This window comes from Schistocerca nitens, chromosome 5 (assembly GCF_023898315.1).
Source record: "Schistocerca nitens isolate TAMUIC-IGC-003100 chromosome 5, iqSchNite1.1, whole genome shotgun sequence".
NCBI classification, from domain to species: domain Eukaryota; kingdom Metazoa; phylum Arthropoda; class Insecta; order Orthoptera; family Acrididae; genus Schistocerca; species Schistocerca nitens.
In genome coordinates, this window is record NC_064618.1 from 100,068,303 (window position 1) to 100,091,748 (window position 23,446).

The 23,446-nt window shown below is 43.5% G+C and overlaps 1 protein-coding gene across 1 annotated transcript in view; it reads left to right on the forward strand.

Annotated features, from left to right (window-relative positions):
• Positions 1 to 385: 385 nt before the first annotated feature.
• Positions 386 to 23,446, forward strand: part of LOC126260297 (uncharacterized) — a 145,592-nt gene continuing 122,531 nt past the window's right edge. Inside the window, exon 1 of the mRNA XM_049957621.1 lies at positions 386 to 502. Coding sequence (XP_049813578.1) covers positions 391 to 502 — 112 coding nt within the window. The 5' untranslated portion in view covers positions 386 to 390. The remainder of the gene's footprint in view (positions 503 to 23,446) is intronic.

Sequence of the window (23,446 nt, forward strand, 5' to 3'; positions counted from 1 at the left end):
ATCACTTTGACAGAAATTGTGTAAATGGTCTACTGAATATGTAGCTATCTTCTCACTGTGTGCTTAAGTAACGTAGGAGAGAGCGGCTAGTTACGACGAAACGATCATAAATCGCGGAAGTTGCCGTCCTGCCCATTCGTTGAATTCTCCCGGCAGCAGGATGCTGCCCCACCGTGTGGAACCACTGACTCAGTATCCGCGAAGTTCCGGAGAAGGTCCGGCTCCCGGACGAGAGTGGTGCACATCGCGCTGCGCAGTGTGGGAAAGGGGGGGGGGGGGGGGGGTAGGAGGGGGGCAGTTCGGTGTAAGTGAAAGTGGTGCGCGGCACGGTGACCGCCTCCGCCGCCGTCGCTGCCGGCTCAGGCACTCGCAACAGCTGGCCCGTGCGAGATGGTCACCCCTAAACCCAGCAGGTGGGCTGCCCGCCCGCAACAGCTGCTGCTGCCATCGCTCGCCGTCTTCACCGCCGCCGCCTCCGTGCTAACTTCTGCAGCTGCAGCAGGTATGTGCAATACGTATGCCAGCTTGCAACCAGCGACATAGGGTGCTCTGGAACAAAAATCTTGAATGTTTGGAGTTCTGCAACTTTTAGATATTTATCGAAAGACATCATCACCTCCTGCATTTTTGTACTACGGATTTTGGTATCCTATCGTATCAACGTATGCATGGTTGTAGTTGGACTACACACGGTTGTTTGCTCTCTAGATGCACATCAAGCTGAATATCATACCTACTGTAAGTAGACTTACGTTTCTGCTATTGTACACAGTTGCTATGTTGTAGAAACTGATGTACACGCAGTTGTTTGTTTCTCTGTATCAAATGCCGCTGACGATGGGTCACAAACCCGAATAATGGTTTGGCTAATAAATATTTCAAGTGCAGCTCCTGGTGTGTAGAAGATGTCCTTCAATTACTCTGGAGTGTTGTCGATTCTTCATTCAAACAGTCGGGACCAGTTTTAATATTTGTGGACACCTAACCCTGTGGCAGTTGAAGACAAATTAATGAGCATCGTGAATCTCATAGAAAAGGCATCATAGTACATCTCCTGCTGATGGATGTGTTTATTCCAGATACAAGCATAGTACGGATCAGCAACATTCAAAAGAAACAAACGAGAGATATGGATTATTATGTACATGAAATAAATATGTCAGACACCAGATAAATGATCTCGCGTAATGATCACAACGAAAAGATCCGAGAAATTAGAGCAAATACGGAGACTTACAAGCAGTCGTTCTTCCCACGCACAATTCGTGAATGGAACAGGGAAGGGGGGATCAGATAGTGGTACAATAAGTACCCTCCGCCACACACCGTAAGGTGGCTCGCGGAGTATAGATGTAGATGTAGATGTAAATGAGATTTAGCAACTTCAAAACAATAGTATCGCGAACCATCATAAAGGAAGCACAATTAGTCAGCCGCGTGGTCCGATTACGAAACTGAACACACTCGAATTCGAAGTAACAGAAAATCTTTAAAGATAATCAGGGTCCCCATTCAAATGGTTCAAATGGCTCTGAGCACAAGGGGCTTAACTTCTGAGGTCATCAGTCCCCTAGAACGTAGGGCTACATAAACCTAACTAACCTAAGGACATCACACACACCAATGCCCGAGGCAGGATTCGAACCTGCGACCGTAGCGGTCGCGCGGTTGCTGACTGTAGCGCCTAGAACCGCTCGGCCACCCCGGCCTGCCAGGGTCCCCATTGGTTCTAAAAATATTTATTCCTAAAATAAAATGTTATGAGTACATACTTTTACTTGCAATGGCGACCAAGATGTCCTCTAAAACTGCTTACGTGAAGTGAACCAGATGTTAATATACATTCAACTGGGGACCCTAGGATCCAGTGAGAGATGAAGCTTGGGATGACCTAGAAGAGGGTGAAGGGGTGTGGGACGTTTAGCTAAGACTTGTCCGGCTCCTTTTTTACGGCGCGTCACTACAAGGTGCGGTCGTCGCTAATTGGTATCGAGTTAAGTCGCTTCTTCCAAACACCGTACACCAGGGAGCTGGACCATTGATGTCCGGCACTGAAAAAGAAATGTAGCGTTTGCGCCGAGGAAGAAGCACTGTGTTTCGTATCTAACTCTCTCAGGGAATTTCGTAAGACGTTCTCATCGAGCGAGGTGGCGCAGTAGATAGCACGCTGGAGTCTCATTCGGGAGGACGACGGTTCAAACCCGGGTCTGCCCATCCTGATTTAGATTTTCCGTGATTTCCCTAAATTGCTCCAGGCAAATGCCAGGTTCGATCCTATGAAAGGGCACGGCCGATTTCCTTTCCCATCCTTGACACAAATGGAGCTTATCCTCCGTCTCTAATGACATCGATATCGAAGGGACGTTAAACCCAGTCTTACTTCCTTCAAGAAGTGCTCCTCGGTTAAATCAGTTGACCGATACCAACGGCATGACTTCTTCTTCAGCTGGCCTACGCTGGATCGTCCTAGATACCGAAACGGTTGCCATTAATGTGGCAGTCCGTGAAAACTGGACAAGAAGGCTGTCTTGAATGAAATGGTCGTTGTAACTTTTAAATGACGGTGATGGCTGTCTGTGCTTATTACGTCTACATGCTCGTCGTCAAATATTACGTCCAGCCTTGTCAAATATCAGGTATCTTTCGTACTTGGTTCGCTAGGCAATAAAATCAAACAAATCGTATTAATGAGTTTTATTTCAAAAAGTAAATGACAATACTTAACTCTGAGAATTACACAAATGTGTCGCAAGCAAAGGGCGACATACAAAGTAAACAATCGTCTTCAGTATAAACAATCACAAGTGTGTGCTATGTAGACAGTAAAAGCAAAGTAACGAAGGTTGACGCCCCTATCCAAGTCGCTAGTCTTGAAGCTACTACTGAACTGGGACGTCGCCAGTAGGTCGCGGCGCTCATGTCCTCTTCACATAGAGGCCGCTGCTGCCGCATTGTCGTCCTGGAGAGGGGTCGGTCAGCGTTCGATTGGCTGACGTCTTCTCACAGCCCTCTCTTCTCTGTTGTTTCCGACTGACGTAACGGCGCTTGACTTTACGCCGTAACAATGATAACGTTACTAACTCTCCTTGCTCTGGCAACGTATATAAACCAGAGATAACAATTAAACGCAATTACTTGATAAAAATTCTAACTACTACGTAATTTCTCATTGTATCAGCACATTAGAATTTTATGTCGCAAGCTGTCTGGTACATCCCAGTCTTTGGCCTGAACATAAGTTGTGATATGACAATACCGAGCTAAGTGGCGCAATCATTAAGGCACTGGCCTAGTTTGAGGGAGGATAGGTTTCCACATCTCCTGGCCCAAGAGTTCCATGATTTTCCCAGACCACTTCAGCTCATTCTTGGTTGTGCCTTAAAAAGGCGGTAATCAATCTACTTTTCATATAATATTTATATACACTACTGGCCCAGATCACGTAAGAAACAGATTGACCGTCCTTACGGCGGAACAGGCAACCGTAAAAATAGTTTTCCCTTCGGTCAACAGATGTCGCAGTCGACGCTGCAATGCTAACTGACCTGTCCATGTCGCGGAATTGGCAACACTGTATCTTCGGTGACGTGAATGACGCTGATTTGTGTTCGGCTAGAGCGCTGCGCGCGAATTGCATTCGTCACATAGCTGACTGTAGACCATGATCGGCTGTAGTTTCTCCCGAGTTTTCAATCGAAGAATGTAGATTAGCTCTTGTAATTCTACAAACCAAGTTTATTTCTACTGTAGGGGTACTTCTCACAATCATATGCGAAATGAAATAAATGGAAAGTAACACACAAATATTTATCTGTTTAAATGTAGACTGTATTGCAGTCGCATAGGTTTTACACTCGCCTTCCATGCCGTCTATTTCCTCTTTGTTATACAGTTCTTCTGATACGGATTATGGTGGTAAAAAAGATCTCTACGTGCAGGTTAACACTAGAAAATTTTCAAAATCTTCTCAACGTCTTTGAAATATAATCCGTTAATTTACTGACAAGTATTGCACTGAGCAGTGGGTTTCGCGTCCTGACATTACTGACATAATTATTTTCCTACCCCATTTGTTTGCTTTGTCAAAACCAGCGGGCAAAATAATCTTATCTCAGTATGAAAGATTTACATCGTAGCTCAAACTAGAAGTCTGCGTGGACAGGAAAAATGCCGCCGTCCGTATGTGCACCGCATCCACAAGATCATTATCCACATCCGCCAAGTTGCTTATCCGCATTCTGAGATATTAACGTTTTGTAAAGCAGTTTAACCCACCACTGCTCTGAAAAGAGACTTGTGCCTGGCCTGAATTTTTGTCTGCTGATGTCTGCACTCGGTTGTGATGCGAATTAAGGCTTGACATATTTCAGTGACAGTCATTTCAAATTTAAATTCTTTTACTTTGCATGTAACTTACCGTAAATGATATAAGAGTGGCACAAAACGATGAATTCTGGATTGCTGTTGAAAGGGGGCTGCAAACGCGGTAATATACAAATGAAAGCGTGTTTTTCGAGCATATTTTGGCGCTGTCAACTTTGAAGAGCCACAGACGGCAAACCATAATTATGTTAAAAATTTACTTTGTACAGTTTAAAGATTACCCGCAAATATTCGCAACAGACGTACGCTTTTATCTGCAACGCAGTTACTACTGGGGATATCCGCACTCGCGCAGACCTGTTACTATAAGTAGTGTTGTTTTCGAATGAAAGCTGTGTGAGGATTATTAGCGCACAGATAAAAAACATTAAAATAGGCAGCGTGTATAGTTTGCATGCTATGCTCGTTCTCTTCTATTCTCTTCCCTTCATTCCAGTATAAACACTTGTTCACACGTATAAACGAATGGCAGTGAACATTGGCGAATTATCTATGAATACTTATGTGCAGCAGTGTAAACGAGGTTTTACACTCGTTCACTTCGTTCGCTCTAGTATATACCAGGATTTAGAGGGACCGATGACCTAGCAGTTAGATGATGGCTATTATTCGTTTATTCCACTGTTGCGATTTCATCTCTAGAGCCATTTTAAAGTACCAAGGGAAAGGTCTTGTAAGGTAATGCTTCTTAAATTGTTTACCAAATGTTACCACACTATGCTTTGCATTTTGTTATCCATATCTTATATTGGTTTCAGTTTTCACATTGCACACAAAGATGCCTCCACAGCCAAAATTACGATAGTGAAGTGAATAAACAGTTTAAAAAAGTCCAAATCGCTGCAAAGATTTCATTTAAAAATTATATGATATGATTCTTGTACAGGAAGGGCTGCCACGTTATATTAGAATATAGGATCGACAAACTTTAGATACGATCGAATGCTTAGGGCTCTTTATCAATTCTTACTCGTAACTAATTTATTGATTTACCTGAATTTAAAATCCACTCGCGTAACCTTTCTTTATCTTTGACGGGAAATCTGAACATTTTTAGTTCAGGACTTGTTCGTCTACTCCTTCCACAGTTGATATACTGGCAGGCCCTCGGCATGACGACTCGATCCACTGCCACCGGGATGTCAGTAACGGCTGTACTTCGCAGACGCCAAATAGTGGAAAGCTGCACGCGTTCGGCCGATGTTGCCGTTTCACAGAACGGAGTGCCATCTAGTGGTTGATTCCACAAGTAAGGGTGTGACGCTGTTGCCGCCTGGTGGCCGTTCCCTGACAAGGGTTGCCTGCTAGACCATGCGATCGGGCAATCTGTTTCTTACGTGATCTGGGCTACTGGCCATTAAAATTGTTACACCACGAAGATGACGTGCTACAGACACGAAATTTAACCGACAGGAAGAAGATGCTGTCATATGCAAATCATTAGCTTTTCAGAGCATTCACACAAGGTTGGCGCCGGTGGCGACACCTACAACGTGCTGACATGAGGAAAGTTTCCAACCGATTGCTCATACAAAAACAGCAGTTGACCGGCGTTGCCTGGTGAAACATCGTTTTGATGCCTCGTGTGAGGAGGAGAAATGAGTACCATCAAGTTTCCAACTTTGATAAAGGTCGGATTGTAGCCTATCGCAATTGCGGTTTATCGTATCGCGACATTGCTGCTCGCGTTGGTAGAGATCCAATGAGTGTTAGCAGAATATGGAATCAGTGGGTTCAGGAGAGTAATATGAAACGCCGTGCTCGATCCCAATGGCCTCGTATCCCTAGCAGTCGAGATGACAGGCATCTTATCTGCATGGCTCTAACGGATCGTGCAGCCACGTCTCGATCCCGAGTCAACAGATGGGGACGTCTGCAAGACAACAACTATCTGCACGAACAGTTCGACGACGTTTGCAGCAGCATGGACTATCAGCTCGGAGACCATGGCTGCGGTTACCCTTGATGCTGCATCACAGACAGGAGCGCCTGCAATGGTGCACTCAACGACGAACCTGGGTGCACGAATGGCAAAACGTCATTTTTTCGGATGAATCCAGATTTTGTTTTCAGCATCATGATGGTCGTATCTGTGTTTGGCGACATCGCGGTGAACGCACATTGGAAGTGTGTATTCGTCATCGCCATACTGGCGTATCACCCGGCGTGATGGTATGGGGTGCCAGTGATTACACATCTCGGTCACCTCTTGTTCGCATTGACAGCACTTTGAACAGTGGACGTTACATATCAGATGTGTTACGACCCGTGGCTCTACCCTTCATTCGTTCCCTGCGAAACCCTATATGTCAGCAGGATAATGCACGACCGCATGTTGCAGGTCCTGTACGGGCCTTTCTGGATCCAGAAAATGTTCGACTGCTGCCCTGGCCAGCACATCCTCCAGATCTCTCACCAACTGAAAACGTCTGGTCAATGGTGGCCGAGCAACTAGTTCATCACAATACTCCAGTCACTACTCTTGATGAATTATGGTATCACGTTGGAGCTACATGGGCAGCTGTACCTGTACACGCCATCCTCGTTCTCTTTGACTCAATGCCCAGGCGTATCAAGGCCGTTATTACGGCCAGAGGTGGTTGTTCTGGGTACGGATTTCTCAGGATCTATGCACCCAAATTGCGTGAAAATGTAATCACATGTCAGTTCTAGTATAATGTATTTGTGCAACGAATACCCGTCTATCATCTGCTTTTCTTCTTGGTGTAGCAATTTTAATGCGCCAGTAGTGTAATATCGTAGTTTTATCAGGCCGGCAGAGCGTATTTCCTCTTCCTGCGTTCTCTCATATAAATGTGCCAGTTAGGAAGACGGCACTGGGAACCGACATTGAGTGCGTTTTATTCTCTTTTTTACGACGTTTGATATTCAACACACCATGTACCTGTAACCACCTGTCTTAAGCATGCGCGGTTGCTTGACTGAATGAATGTGGGTGTGATTACAAAGACGTGCAGCAGAAGCTGGGGGAAGCCGTTTTGGTGTAGCCTCGGAAGCCGGCCCGTCGCGCCGGTCGGTCGCTGCCCTCGCCCGCCCAAGCGAAAGGCACAAACCACGCCGTGGCCTGCTCAGTGAGCGTGGGCGGCAAATCAGAACCGGCGGACGAAGCACTTTTGCCGTGGTTGCGGTTCGGACAGCCGCGGCTGTCAACGAGTTGGCGCCTGGTTGCGTTACGGACACCACTCCTGTCCTTCGTTCATCGTAAGAATAAACCTGACGTAAGCAAACACAAACGCTATGATTGGTCAGCAGCCATAAAACGTGTACACTAGTGTCAGCCCCGGATCTACCGGGGCAAAAAAATTGACAGTGGCTACGCCCCCCTTGAAGGTTTGAGATAGGACGTCAAAAATTTTAAACATGTCGTTTTTCAAAAAATTAACTTCTCATGGATTAACTTCTCGTGGTTGGTATTCACAGTCATACAATATTTCTTAAAAGACATCATAGTCGCCGTTGACTGTATGAAATATTTATTATTGTTTATTTATTTCTGAAGGTGGCAGGGGTAAAACACAGGGAGCGAAAGGCTATTTACAATTTGTACAGAAGCCAGGTGGCAGTTATAAGAGTAGAGGGACATGAAAGGGAAGCAGTGGTTGGGAAGGGAGTGAGACAGGGTTGTAGCCTCTCCCCGATGCTATTCAGTCTGTATATTGAGCAAGCAGTAAAGGAAACAAAAGAAAAATTCGGAGTAGGTATTTAAATCAATGGAGAAGAAATAAAAACTTTGAGGTTCGCCGATGACATTGTAATTCTGTCAGAGACAGCAAAGGACTTGGAAGAGAAGTTGAACGGAATGAATAGTGTCTTGAAAGGAAGATATAACATGAACATCAACAAAAGCAAAACGAGGATAATGGAATGCAGACGAGTTAACTCGGATGACGCTGAGGGAATTAGATTAGAAAATGAGACAAAGTAGTGAAGGAGTTTTTCTATTTGGGGAGCAAAATAACTGATGATGGTCGAAGTAGAGAGGTACTGGCAATGGTAAGGAAAGCGTTTCTGAAGAAGAGAAATTAGTTAACATCGCGTATAGATTTAAGTGTCAGTAAGTCGATTCTGAAAGTATTTGTATGGAGTGTAGCTATGTATGGAAGTGAAACATGGATGATAAATAGTTTGGACAAGAAACGAACAGCAGCTTTCGAAATGTGGTGCTACAGAAGAATGCTGAAGATTAGATGGGTAGACCACATAAGTAATGAGGAGGTGTTGAATAGAATTCGGGAGAAGAGGAGTTTGTGGCACGACTAGAAGAACGGATCGGTTGGTAGGACATGTTCTGAGGCATCAATGAATCACCAGTTTAGTACTGGAGGGCAGCGTGGAGGGTAAAAATCGTAGAGGGAGACCAAGAGATCAGTACACTAAGTAGTAGGTACTGGGAGATGAAGAAGTTCGCACAGGATGGAGTAGCATGGAGAGCTTCATCAAACCAGTCTCAGGACTGAAGACCACAGCAACAACAACAATAACAATAAATATTTCATACAGTCAACGGCGACTATGATGTTTTTCAAAAAATATTCATTTGTAGCGCACATCTTTCTGAAGAGTCTGACAGATAAAACATATATGATCGAGGAAATGTGAGACATGTTATTTGGTTTTAAGTGTGCCATAGGGCTGTACCGCACCTCTTCACACAGCATTCTTCTACTGCACGTCACTGTGTTTCGCTCTGCGGAATTCAGACGTATATATTTTGTGATGGAAGCCACCAAATCTATATTCAGGACAGTGGAAATTCAGATGTCCTGTGGTGCCTCTGCTGCTCCCAGTCGGCCAGTTTGACATCCTACCCCTCTTAAAAAATTTAATACTGGATGGGATTATTTGCGCCCTGGAGAATAGAAATCTTCAGAAAATTTCCATTCCTTGTAGCCTATTAGCTAACAACTTTCTCTTTTGTGTGACATAAAATTAAATATAAGAAACACAAAACCAACAAAGGTAAGACGCAAGCAAGACAGTACAATTTCTTCACACTATGGCACACTTAAAACCAAATAACATGTCTCACCTTTCCTCGATCATATATGTTTTATCTGTCAGACTCTTCAGAAAGATGTGCGCTACAGTCTGGAACCGCGCGACCGCTACGGTCGCATGTTGGAATCCTGCCTCGGGCATTGATGTGTGTGATGTCCGTAGGTTAGTTAGGTTTAAGTAGTTCTAAGTTCTAGGGGACTGATGACCTCAGATGTTAAGTCCCATAGTGCTCAGAGCCATTTGAACCATTTTTTGAAGCAACAAGTTTACTGTTACCAGTCACTGTTTATCTCCACGACGCCTTTCAAAGGTTTAAACCTCCATCGTCAGGTGGATTTACATTTGTTAGTATGACATTTGTGTCTGTGTGTGTTGTGTTACGATTTTTTGGAGGAACTTGCGGTACTGTCTCCAGTGGTTACAGGTTCCTTTCAGTACCGTAATACATCACATATATACTGTCATATTTTGTAAACAAATATGGCGTCGAGCGTTTCCTCCAAAAAATCGTAACAACATACAGACACATGTCATACTAACAAATGTAAATCTACCTGCTGGAGGTTTACACCTTTGAAACGCGTCGTGGAGATAAATAAGCAGCGACTGGGAACAGTAAACTTGTTGTTTCATTTAAATCTCTGTAATCTTGCTACAGCTTTACACGGTGTACATTCCTTTCTGCGAAAGAATCTGTCACCTCATCAAAGTTCGTCAAACGTTTTGCTACATGAAAATTCAAAATGTCGTTCACTAATACTGAAAAAGCTGTTAATATGATTAGTACCAAAGACTGGTGTGGTTTCTCGATTTCATTACGTCTATTTTGTCACTGCTACATAAAACGAAATAGGCCTTTCTAATATTGCAGCAATTATAACACAGGCCAAATAAGCGAGTCTGTTTTGGCGCGAATGGTGTTCTGGCACAAATGATCACTTTTATTTACCTTATTTACATAAATAATACAAAATAGTTTCATATTTCATTCACATGCCCCAATTTCTCAAGCATGAGATCCAAAAGTGGTAGTAGTATGAAATCTTTACACAAATTTGGAATCGTCATATTCTTCCATATAATTTGTGTGATGTCCCCATTCCTTCTCCTTCCTCGTTCTAAAAAACAATCTTTTCATCATTAATTCTGTAACAGTTCCCACCATTGTCAAAACTTATTCTCTTCACTAACCCCGCCAGAATAAAAAAATGGTTCAAATGGCTCTGAGCACTATGGGACTCAACTGCTGTGGTCATCAGTCCCCTAGAACTTAGAACTACTTAAACCCAACTAACCTAAGGACATCACACACATCCATGCCCGAGGCAGGATTCGAACCTGCGACCGTAGCAGTCAAACGGTTCCGGACTGTGCGCCTAGAACCGCGAGACCACCGCGGCCGGCGCCCCGCCAGAATCACCGGCTCAATTATTATCATGCGTTTATATTCGAGTTAGGCGCTGTTGCGTGTTCATACAACGCGTTTCCCGCGCTATTCGGAGAACAGAACTTAGGCTTCTACTAACTGGGGACTGTACAGCTGGCCGTTAATAATGTAGCGATCTGGGAAAAACTTTCTGTCAAAATTTCATTTTCTTCGATACACCGAGAAGATATTACGTAATCTTTCTTAGCTGTTACTCTCGTTAATCGTTTGGTTTCACTCTGGTAGTCTGAATCTGTCGATTTCGCTAGTAATTATAACAACATTTACCATTCGTACACCGAATCAGCCACATAAACATACAGCTTTTGACAGTCACTTGTTCGGGTTTATTTGGCGCAGCTTGTATGGTCCCGTCCCCTTTTGTCTGCGGGAAATGTTTTTGTTTGTAAATGCGACGGATATTGCCCTGGCAGACACATAACGTACACTACGCACGCATTCAAAAATCAGCTTATGATTGGTTCAGGAATCAACGTAGAATGTGGTCAAAAATGTTAAAAAACCAACAGGGACACGTTTCAAAAACATATCAGTAATCTATAGACCAAAGCGCGCCGGATGCTACTCTTCAAGAGTATGATTTTGGCGCCCCCTGTAATTGCCAACCGGGACAGATACCCCAGTTTGCATTCTCCATCCCCCCCCTCCCCCTCACCCCTCCCACGCTCTCGCTAGTTCCGGGCCGGTGTTGGTACGCACTTGGAAGTATGTCCTACCTATGCATTATATATCTTATTACCATATTACAGTAAATGAAACTAAGATATTGTAATGTATTAACAGCGATCAAGTTTTCCTTAATCATACTTTAGCTATGTATTTTTTATTTCAAAAATCGTGTACAGTCTCAGTCTCTCTAGTGTTGTGCACTGGTTGTCTCGCTCTTAAGAAGTACTCGTAAAACGACTGACACTGCTTCCGGCACATTAGTGAAACACACTCGTGGATCAACGTTAAAAATTGGGAGGGTTGGGTGGAGTTTTGAGAGAAATCCACCCGTAGATGCAAGGAAGGGAGCTCTTCCCCAAATGACTCACACTAAAAACAGAAAATTTAGAAGTAGAAGTGCTATTCAAAACAGCAGATAAAAATTCACTTGACGCCTTCCTAAGAGTCAATCTGCACTCATTCCAAATTAATAATACCAGTGTAGACCAGATGTCGCTTACATTCAATGAAATAGTATCGGCAGCAATTGAGAGATTTACACCAAATAAATTAACAAACGACCGAGCTGATTTTCCTTGGTACACAAAACGGGTTAGAACACTGTTGCAGAAACAACGAAACAAACATGCTAAATTTAAACAGAAGCAAAATCCCCAACATTGGCGATCTTTTACAGAAGCTCGAAATTTAGGACGGACTTCAATGCGAGATGCCTATAACAGTTTCCACAACGAAACTTTGGCTCGAAACCTGGCAGAAAATCCAAAGAGATTCTGGTCGTATGTGAAGTATGTAACCGGCAAGAAACAATCAATGCCTTCTCTGCGCGATGACAATGGAGATACTATCGAAGACAGTGCTGGCAAAGCAGAGTTACTAAACACAGCCTTCCGAAATGCCTTCACAAAAGAAGACGAAGTAAATATTCCAGATTTCGAATCGAGAACAGCTGCCAACATGAGTAACGTAGAAGTAGATATCCTCGTTGTAGTTAAGCAACTTAAATCACTTAATAAAAGCAAGTCTTCTGGTCCAGACTGTATACCAATTAGGTTCCTTTAGCTGATGCATTAGCTCCATACTTAACAATCATATACATCCGTTCGCTCGACGAAATATCCGTACCCAAAGACTGGAAAGTTGCACAGGTCACTCCAATATTCAAGAAAGGTAGTAGGAGTAATCCACTAAATTACAGGTCCATATCGTTAACGTCGATATGCAGCAGGATTTTAGAACATATATTGTGTTCGAACATTATGAATTACCTCGAAGAAAACGGTCTATTGACACACAGTCAACGTGGGTTTAGAAAACATCGTTCCTGTGAAACACAACTAGCTCTATATTCACACTAAGTGTTGAGTGCTACTGACAAGGGACTTCAGATCGATTCCGTATTTCTGGATTTTCGGAAGGCTTTTAACACTGTACCACACAAACGGCTCGCAGTGAAATTGCGTGCTTATGGAATATCGTCTCAGTTATGTGACTGGATTTGTGATTTCCTGTCAGAGAGGTCACAATTCGTAGTAATTGACTGAAAGTCATCGAGTAAAACAGAAGTGATTTCTGGCGTTCCCCAAGGTAGTGTTATAGGCCCTTTGCTGTTCCTTATCTATATAAACGATTTTGGAGACAATATGAGCAGCCGTCTTCGGTTGTTTGCAGATGACGCTGTCGTTTATCGACTAATAATGTCATCGGAAGATCAAAACGATTTAGAAACGATATCTGAATGGTTCGAAAAGTAGGAGTTGACCCTAAATAACGGAAAGTGTGAGGTCATCCACAATAGTGCTAAAAGGAACTCGTTAAACTTCGGTTACACGATAAATCAGTCTAATCCAAAAGCCCTAAATTTAACTAAATACCTAGGTATAACAGTTACGAACAACTTAAATTGGAAGGAACACATAGAAAATGTTGTGGGGAAGGCTAACCAAAGACTGCGTTTTATTGGAATGTAACAGACCTACTAAGGAGACTGCCTACACTACGCTTGTCCGTCCTCTTTTAGAATAATGCTGCGCGGTGTGGGATCCTTACCAGATAGGACTAACGGAGTACATCGAAAATGTTCAAAGAAGGGCAGCACGTTTTGTATTATCGCGAAATACGGGAGAGACTTATACAAGAGCTGGGCCGGAAATTATTAAAAGAAAGGAGTTTTTTGTTGCAACGGAATCTTTTCACGAAATTCCAATCAGCACCTTTCTCCTCCGAATGCGAGAATATTTCGTTGACTCCGACCTACATAGGGAGGAACGATCACCACGATAAAATAAGAGAAATGAGTGCTAGTACGGAAAGATATAGGTGGTCATTCTTTCCGCTTGATTGGTTGGAATAATACAGAATTGTGAAGGTGTTTCGATGAACCCTCTGCCAGGCACTTGAATGTGATTTGCAGAGTATCCATGTAGGCGTAGAAGTAGAAACCTCAAGTGGGGACCTAAACGTCACAAAGGATGAAATAACGGACAGAAGGAATAAAATTACAAGCGAGACGGGGAACCAGGTGGATAGCCAGGTCGATATAAATCAGAACACAGAGAGGGAAAGGAGGGGGCAACGGGGAAGGAGCGAGGATAGAGAGAGAGGGAAGAGTGAAGGAAATGCAGCCAGGGAAGGAAGAATCGTCTGCAATAGCTTGGGGCCCTGTGTGCGCCACGCACGAACTCACGAAAGAACCATGAGGCCCCTGGGGGGGAATCGTCGGTTTGGTGAGGATGAGAGGCCGAAAGCCAACGCGCTGGTGATGGACGTTCCGCCCAATCCATTGGCTGTCGTTAGCCTAGTGCGTACACGCCTATAAACGTGCGGCGACGTGATCGGTTCCTCAGAACCCACGCGCAGGAGATGCCCTGTTCGAATTGTGGTTGTTGAACCGAGAGGAAAGTTTTGAGGTGAAGGAACCAGGCATTGTCGTTCCTGCCTTCTGATTGTAGGAGATGCCTGCAACCAATGGTAAATTCTTTTGGTAAATTCTTCTTGGTGATTTGTCATGTCGCCTCCTTCAATTTCCATCTCTGTACGCAGAGGCGAGACAAGTTGGATTTTATACAGAGTTAGGCAATCGCTGTTGTGGGGTCACGTGAATATGATGTGCTGCTTCTGTACACACTTCAACGGTGGTATTGGATGGGAGTTAGTTCAGTTTTGAAGTAGGATTCTCTATAACGAAAAATGGTTCAAATGGCTCTGAGCACTATGGGACTTAACTTCTGAGCTCATCAGTCCCGTAGAACTTAAAACTACTTAAACCTAACTAACCTAAGGACATCACACACATCCATGCCCGAGGCAGGATTCGAACCTGCGACCGTAGCGATCGCACGGTTCCAGACTGAAGCGCCTAGAACCGCTCGGCTACTCCGGCCGGCCTCTATAACGAGTAACATCTGTCTTTGGAAGCAATGCAGGATTCTCGAGAGTAATATTTCTGCTACCGTTTTGGTTAGATTCAGATGGAACAGAATTTGTTCCTTAATCCGTCACGATTCACTTAATGCATCATGTGCCCAACTAACTTTCGTGATTCTGTTAATAGTGAGTCACAGGCCAGCTCTGACGATTCAATTTTTTAGTTGAAAGATGGTGAATTTTGTTTCCAATTATTCTGTGTGTGAGCAATTGCGCGTTATTGTTGTGTTCCTTAGTCAATCCAATCCTTGCAGAACAATGATAATCGTTACGCCATTATACTGTACGTGCAAACGAAAGGGGCGCGAGTAGAGAGCAATTAAACAAGTAAACATACCCGATAAACAGGTTCTGCAAGAAATGGTTACCCCGTACGACGTATTACAATTGAATGCATGAAAAACTTATAATAGAGTCCTCTAGGATCGAAACTGCAGATACACTGATCAGCCAGAACATTACGACTACCAACCCGCTGGTTTCATTGTGCTGTACCCATTTCACTTGCACCTATAATGGTGGGACAACCTGTCGAGCGGATCACACAAACAACTCGAAGTCTGACCCACAAGAGGGCGAGTGACCTGCGTGTGGTTTGCAGGCGCGCAGCACAGGCGCCAGGTTTTTGATTGCGTCACGACCGAAGAACGGGACTCGATCATCGCTGTGCCCCACCTTGTGTGGTGTCAAAGCTCATATGTCAAATATTTATGCCAAAGAAATTTGATGGTGTAATAGAGAACTTTGTCAAATTTACGCCACCTTCCTTCCACCGATTCCCACACACGTTCCCCGACCACATCTGTTAGAATTTGATACGGGCCATGCCGACCCGTTACGATCCTAGCAGAACGTTTCCAAATTCGTTCGATGCCTGTCGTCAGGTCTGCTTCGTAAGGATAGCGAGTACATCTTTACTACCGCTTTTTGGACGATAGTAAACAGTCTAGTAGCTAAAACTTTTTTTATGTACGAATTTCGGGTACAGTCCGTCGTCAGAACAGCAGATAAGAGAACTTCTCTCAGAGTATCGTATCAAATGATTTCAATCTTATCAGTTCAGCACTAATATTAAGACTGAAAACATTTGACGTGAATTGTTTTAAGTCGTTTTCTGTGATATTCTGAAAATGGACTGCGCTCGAAACGAGCAGAAAAAAGTTTGAGCAACAAGTGAACTTTTTGTAATTAGTTCCCAAAAGACAGCGATAGAGAGGTACTCAGTATTCGTAGTATGGATGGTCGCCGGGCATCTGCACGACTTCACCTCCAAGTTAAAATGCACTTGACAGGACTACAAATGTTGCAACAATACTCTGAAACTGGTCGTACTGCTGCGGCGCGGTTCCTTCCGTCCCTTTACGACGAACCTGCACCTACCTGTGAACATTGTCTCAGCAGATCATCAGTAGGAAAGCCGAGTGAAACCTACTGTACTTCGACATGAACCAGGCTGCAATTTAAGTCACTAATCTACGAGGGCAGTTCAATAAGTAATGCAACACATTTTTTTCTGAAACAGGGGTTGTTTTATTCAGCATTGAAATATACCAGGTTATTCCCCAATCTTTTAGCTACACAACACTATTTTTCAACGTAATCTCCATTCAATGCTACGGCCTTACGCCACCTTGAAATGAGGGCCTGTATGCCTGCACGGTACCATTCCACTGGTCGATGTCGGAGCCAACGTCGTACTGCATCAATAACTTCTTCATCATCCGCGTAGTGCGTCCCACGGATTGCGTCCTTCATTGGACCAAACATATGGAAATCCGACGGTGCGAGATCGGGGCTGTAGGGTGCATGAGGAAGAACAGTCCACTGAAGTTTTGTGACCTCCTCTCGGGTGCGAAGACTTGTGTGAGGTCTTGCGTTGTCATGAAGAAGGAGAAGTTCGTTCAGATTTTTGTGCCTACGAACACGCTGAAGTCGTTTCTTCAATTTCTGAAGAGTAGCACAATACACTTCAGAGTTGATCGTTTGACCATGGGGAAGGACATTGAACAGAATAACCCCTTCAGCGTCCCAGAAGACTGTAACCATGACTTTACCGGCTGAGGGTATGGCTTTAAACTTTTTCTTGGTAGGGGAGTGAGTGTGGCGCCACTCCATTGATTGCCGTTTTGTTTCAGGTTCGAAGTGATGAACCCATGTTTCATCGCCTGTAACAATCTTTGACAAGAAATTGTCACCCTCAGCCACATGACGAGCAAGCAATTCCGCACAAATGGTTCTCCTTTGCTCTTTATGGTGATCGGTTAGACAACGAGGGACCCAGCGGGAAAAAACCTTTGAATATCCCAACTGGTGAACAATTGTGACAGCACTACCAACAGAGATGTCAAGTTGAGCACTGAGTTGTTTGATGGTGATCCGTCGATCATCTCGAACGAGTGTGTTCGCACGCTCCGCCATTGCAGGAGTCACATCTGTGCACGGCCGGCCCGCACGCGGGAGATCAGACAGTCTTGCTTGACCTTGCGGCGATGATGACACACGCTTTGCCCAACAACTCACCGTGCTTTTGTCCACTGCCAGATCACCATAGACATTCTGCAAGCGCCTATGAATATCTGAGCTGCCCTGGTTTTCCGCCAAAAGAAACTCGATCACTGCCCGTTGTTTGCAACGCACATCCGTTACAGACGCCATTTTAACAGCTCCATACAGCGCTGCCACCTGTCGGAAGTCAATGAAACTATACGAGACGAAGCGGGAATGTTTGAAAATATTCCACAAGAAATTTCCGGTTTTTTCAACCAAAATTGGCCGAGAAAAAAAATGTGTTGCATTACTTATTGAACTGCCCTCGTACGTTTCGGGAGAAAGATTGGAAATTTTGTCCTCAATTAATATATTTTGAAACTTAGGTGAACAAGTATCATTGCCAAGCCCGTGCTAGTCTTAACACAGACGCTCACAATCCCTTTCACTCACCTTAGCAAGTTTATGATGCTGCATTTCCCGGAAACGTAATAGCTACAAAAATACGGATTGTTTTTGACTGAGAATGCTGCCGGCCGCTGTGGCCGTGCGGTTCTGGCGCTGCAGTCCGGAACCGCGAGGCTGCTACGGTCGCAGGTTCGAATCGTGCCTTGGGCTTGGGTGTGTGTGTGATGTTCTTTGGTTAGTTAGGTTTAAGTAGTTCTAAGTTCTAGGGGACTTATGACCTAAGATGTTGAGTCCCATAGTGCTCAGAGCCATTTGAACCATTTTGAACTGAGAATGCTTGCCAAATATTAAGTCTGTCGGTACCTAATGCTGTCACAGTTTTTAGCCAACGACCTGCTCAATACGCCACGCGGAATTTGTCTTTTCTCGTCACAAAATTCACTTAAAAATTCCGAAATTTCTACACGCCCATCGGAATAATTATGCCGTCACTTTACCACACTTTTGATGTATGAAACACTGCTAGATCTGGCAACTTATCGTTTCCATCGGAACTACTACTACACACGTGCGAACTGTTTCATGGCTAGGTTCCCACTCTTCTCTAGAATACTCTAAGTCTTCTCTACCAGCAGAGAAAGGCGCGTGAAGAATATTGCTTTACCATTGGTCAGTTTACTCAACAGCCAATAGCAAAACAACATTCTCCCGCGTCAGTTCGCGCTTTTCATCAATAACCAATCGCAAAACAGAAACTTAACGACAGCACTTTTTACCGACGTAATTATCTAATATGCTGAAGTTTTGCTTATGCAGAAAGTTATTTACTATTGTTATTTATACTTGAATGAACTTTCCCTTTACCATAAACTTACTTTACAAATCTATTCTACAAAAATCCCCTTTGTCCATATCCAAACTTCTTCGAAATGTTCCCACACTTAATCCTACTACATAACTCGTTAAACAATTATCTTCATATTAACCTTAAACCACACTCACGCATCATTCATACTGCTAAAAGACATTTATAACATTTTACGAGGCCTGTTCAGAAAGAAAGCTCCGATTGATTGCCAAATTGAAACCACAGTGAACATCAGAAATGTTTTACTTGTAACAATTAGCTACACCTTTCAGCTACTTCTCTACGTAGTCGCCGTTCTGACTTAGACTTTTGTCATAGCGTTGTACCAACTTTTCAATAGCCTCATCATAGAAGGCAGCCGCCAGTTCTTTCCGCCAATTCTCCACGCTGGCCTACACCTCGTTGTCTGTGTCAAAATGTTGTCTTCAAAGACAGCGGTTCATGTGACCAGAGATGAAACTCAGGGGGAGACAATTGCGGACTGTGTTGTGGGTAATCTCACATTTCCATTTGAAAACGATGCAGGAGCATCTTCATTGCCCCTGCAGAATGCGGCTGAGAATTGTCTTGAAGAAGAAACAGCACGACAGTTATGTAATGTTAGCTGCATAGCTTCAGGCGAAATTTCTCACCAGGCCCTCGTACTTGGCGGCAGACACTATTTTCTAGACATCTTTACGCACTCACTGCGAGCTCAGAAATGAGAAGAGCGAAGTGATGCTAACTGGGGTTATACTAGAGACACTACCCAACACATCTGTGCAAAGCTTTATCGGATTTTCATAGTCGTTTCCATTTCGCGACCGATCTGAGCTTACTTTCTGAACGCCCCTCGTACATACAAAAAATGGTTCAAATGGCTCTGAGCACTATGGGACTCAACTGCTGAGGTCATTAGTCCCCTAGAACTTAGAACTAGTTAAACCTAACTAACCTAAGGACATCACAAACATCCATTCCCGAGGCAGGATTCGAACCTGCGACCGTAGCGGTCTTGCGGTTCCAGACTGCAGCGCCTTTAACCGCACGGCCACTTCGGCCGGCTCGTACATACACAAAAGACATAATAACACTTTATGAAAATACTAGAACAGTTTATGAAAAACATTCTATTATTTTAGTGCACTCTAGTGGGCACAATCGAAACTAAAATCAGTCCCCTACCCAATACTGTCCGCTATCGGCTGATACATAAACTACGTGCGCGTCCAGTCTCGCGTCACCATCTGTCGCTATCCAGCTCTGAGACACATCTCCCACTTAACTGCCTCCAAGGCAGGATCGTTATACGGCGCTACGCCTCAGTACGACTGTTATCAACGCAGTTTCTGTGTTGCAGATCGTCTTCTCTTTCACAGAACCCTTCCAAAAAAAAAAAAAAAAAAAAAAAAAAAAACTAGTTCTTGTGTTCGCATTACCAAATACGGAATTAACTTCGTCATCCAACTTTGTTTCGCTCTTTGGTATTATCCCTAAACACCTAAACGATGGACGTCCTCATAATGCTCATCAGCAGTCCCCTAATAGGACTGTGTAGGGCACATTTGCTGTCGTCATTACGTAGCATCTATCCAGGCTTAAAGAAAGCTGTCGTTAATACCACCGAATGAGACTTTTACGCAAGGCTTTTCTGCATTTCCTTAAGGTCGCCCGACGGCGCCAGTTTTCTGCTGACGGCAGCACCGTTAGCGACCTGCTGATCAATTAATTTTGTTTCTGGAGAACATTCGCCGCGCAGTATATCGTACTGTACTCTACTAGCTGCGAGACCGTTCACATGTACGAGTGAGGCTACTAAAGCTCCTTTCGTGGCAAATGTAACTGCTCTAAGGCCCCAAAAGTGGCAATTTGCTGAATCGCCGTACAAGACTTTTGTTTCATCAAACACATATTTTTATTTGCGACTATCTACATCTATATACATACTCGGCAAATCACATTTAAGTGTTTGGCAGAGGGTTGATTGAACCACCTCCACAATTCTCGGATATTCCTATCTGGTATAGCGCGCGGAAACTCGCTTCCGTTTTCCCTTGTCGTCGATGGGAGCTAATCTACCGTACACGATGGCTGCACCAACATTGCCCTTGGGCTCACCTTCCTCGTCACTTGCCTTTCGCTGCTTTCTCGTTTTGTTTTGTTTTTCCGCAGCAGACGGAAGTACTGAGTTCCACTGTCGAGACGTCCGACAGCGCAAAACCATTGCGGCGCAGGCAAACTGGCCGCGTAACGTAGTGTGGCCAACGATCTCGGAGTAACCTGGGAAAAAAGTGAGCGCGCTTGGTTTGGTAAGAAACGTCGGCGCAAGAAGCCGAGAGGCAGTGCGATCGGTACTGCAGTCCGAATCGTACTTCTAATAGCATGTTCCTACTTCCTTGGCAAGAATAAATATGTATGTACTTGATGTAAAAAAGGGGAAACTTTGTTGCGAATAAGTCTCTAGTGAAGAAATCAATTCTGCTTGCTTTCGCTGTAGATGTCTATCTCTTTCACTTCGTGTCATCTTATAAGATATTTTTCTGTAATGACGCGTTGGAAATCGATGAAGTATTTATTCCGCAGAAATTTCTTCCACTAATGTTCCATGGGTCATTTGTACTATTAAGCCTAACGATACGGAACGAGTCATTTCATTTTCACATTACACATTCTAACGATACCACCACTTGCAAAGTAGGTTAGAAATCAGATTAATAATGTTTCTCACGCAGCATATGTTCGCTTTATCGGGCAACAACATATTAACTGTGGATGGTATCGTCAGAATGGAAATAATGAAGTCACTGCAAAAAAAGTCATTAATTTTGGCACTTATCTTGAATCGATTCCCACGTAGATTTCGTCGAAGTTGTTATGGCTCATCTTGTTGATCCTAGGGTGATTCCACTTTGACTGTTAGAAGGTCCAGATCTGTATTTTAGCAATATTTGAAGACCTAACAAATGCGTTTTTCAGGAAATTCTTAATGATCAAAAAATCCCAGATCAGAGCAATGGTATGGAAGAAATAATTTTTGAGTTGGTGTTCACGATCCACATTTTTATTAAACTTCTTGTATATTCACATATACTTCTTCTTAAGTGTCACATCATCAAGAAAACAGTTTTGTATCAATCTTCATATATTTAATTTCCAATTTAACCAAACACAAGACTTGATTGTTCTTTTACAAGGCGAAATAACAACTTAACTTCTGCAAAGTGAAACAAAGCCTGCTCTGTGCGCGTTCGCGCCGAAACGGTTACAAGTAAGTCAAAGATTATGACAGTCTCACAGAAATGAATACACACAAGAACCATATCACTGTAATATATCGATACATGGGAGTACCTATACATTAATAAAACCAAATGTGAATATTGTCACAAAAATATGTCTGTTACTTCGCAGAAAAGTAGTACGATATTACTGGTATCGAGAACTGGGGTTGGAGTGCCGTAATGGTCACGTAAATAAAGAACCATTACAACATCTAACGCATATATAGAGCTACATGCTGACCGTTTACAAGGTTTTCTTTTTTTTTAAAAAAAGTTACAGATGTGACATAGAAGTTCCTATCCACTATCTTTCCCACATTATAAAAATGTAAGCTGTTCTACAGAACAGAACTATTTCAGTTTCTTGAAAATGAACTTCGCTGTCTGTCAGATATTTTATATCATTGGATAGATGATCAAAAATTTTAGTGGTAGCATTGTCCAACCCTTTTTCTACATCTAAGTTATTACTCTGCTATTCACAATAAAGTGCCCAGCAGAGGGTTCAATGAACCACCTTCGAGCTGTCTCTCTACTGTTCCACTCACGAACGGCACGCGGGAAAAACAAGCACTTAAATTTTTCTGGGCGAGCCCTGATTTCTATTATTTTATCGTGATGACCGTTTCTCCCTACGTAGATGTGTGCCTACAGAATGTTTTCGCAATCTGAGGGGAAAATTGGTGATTGAAATTTCATGAGAAGATCCCGTCGCAACGAAAAACGCCTTTGTTTTAATGATTGCCACTCCAATTCACGTATCATGTCTGTGGCACTATCTCCCCTATTTCGCGATAATACAAAACGAGCTGCCCTTCTTGGTACTTTTTCGATGTCATCCGTCAGTCCCACCTGATGCGGATCCCACACCCCACAACAATACTCCAGAATAGGGCGGACAAGCGTTGTGTTAGCAGTCTCTTCAGTAGACCTGTTGCAACTTCTAAGTGTTCTGCCAATGAATCGCCGTCTTTGGTTTGCTCTGCTCACAACATTATCTGTGTGATCGTTCCAATTTAGGTTATTTGCAATTGTAATCCCTTAGTATTAAGTTGAATTTACAGCCTTCAGCTTTGTGTGACTTATCGCGTAATCGAAATTTAGTGGATTTCTTGTAGTACTCATGTGAATAACTCCACACGTTTCTTTGTTCAGGGTCAATTGCCACTTTTCGCACCATACAGATATCTAAATCATTTTGTAAGTCGTTTTGATCATCTGATGACTTTGCACGACGGTAAATAACAGCATCATCTACAAACAATCTAAGACGGCTACTCAGATTGTCTCCTATGTCGTTAATATAGATCAGGAACAATAGAGGGCCTATAACACTTCCTTGGGGAACGCCGGATATTATTTATGTTTTACTCGATGACTTTCCATCTATTGCCACGAACTGTGACCTTTCTGACAGGAAATCACGAATCCAGTCGCACAACTGAGGCGATACGCCGTAGGCACGCAATTTGGTTAGAA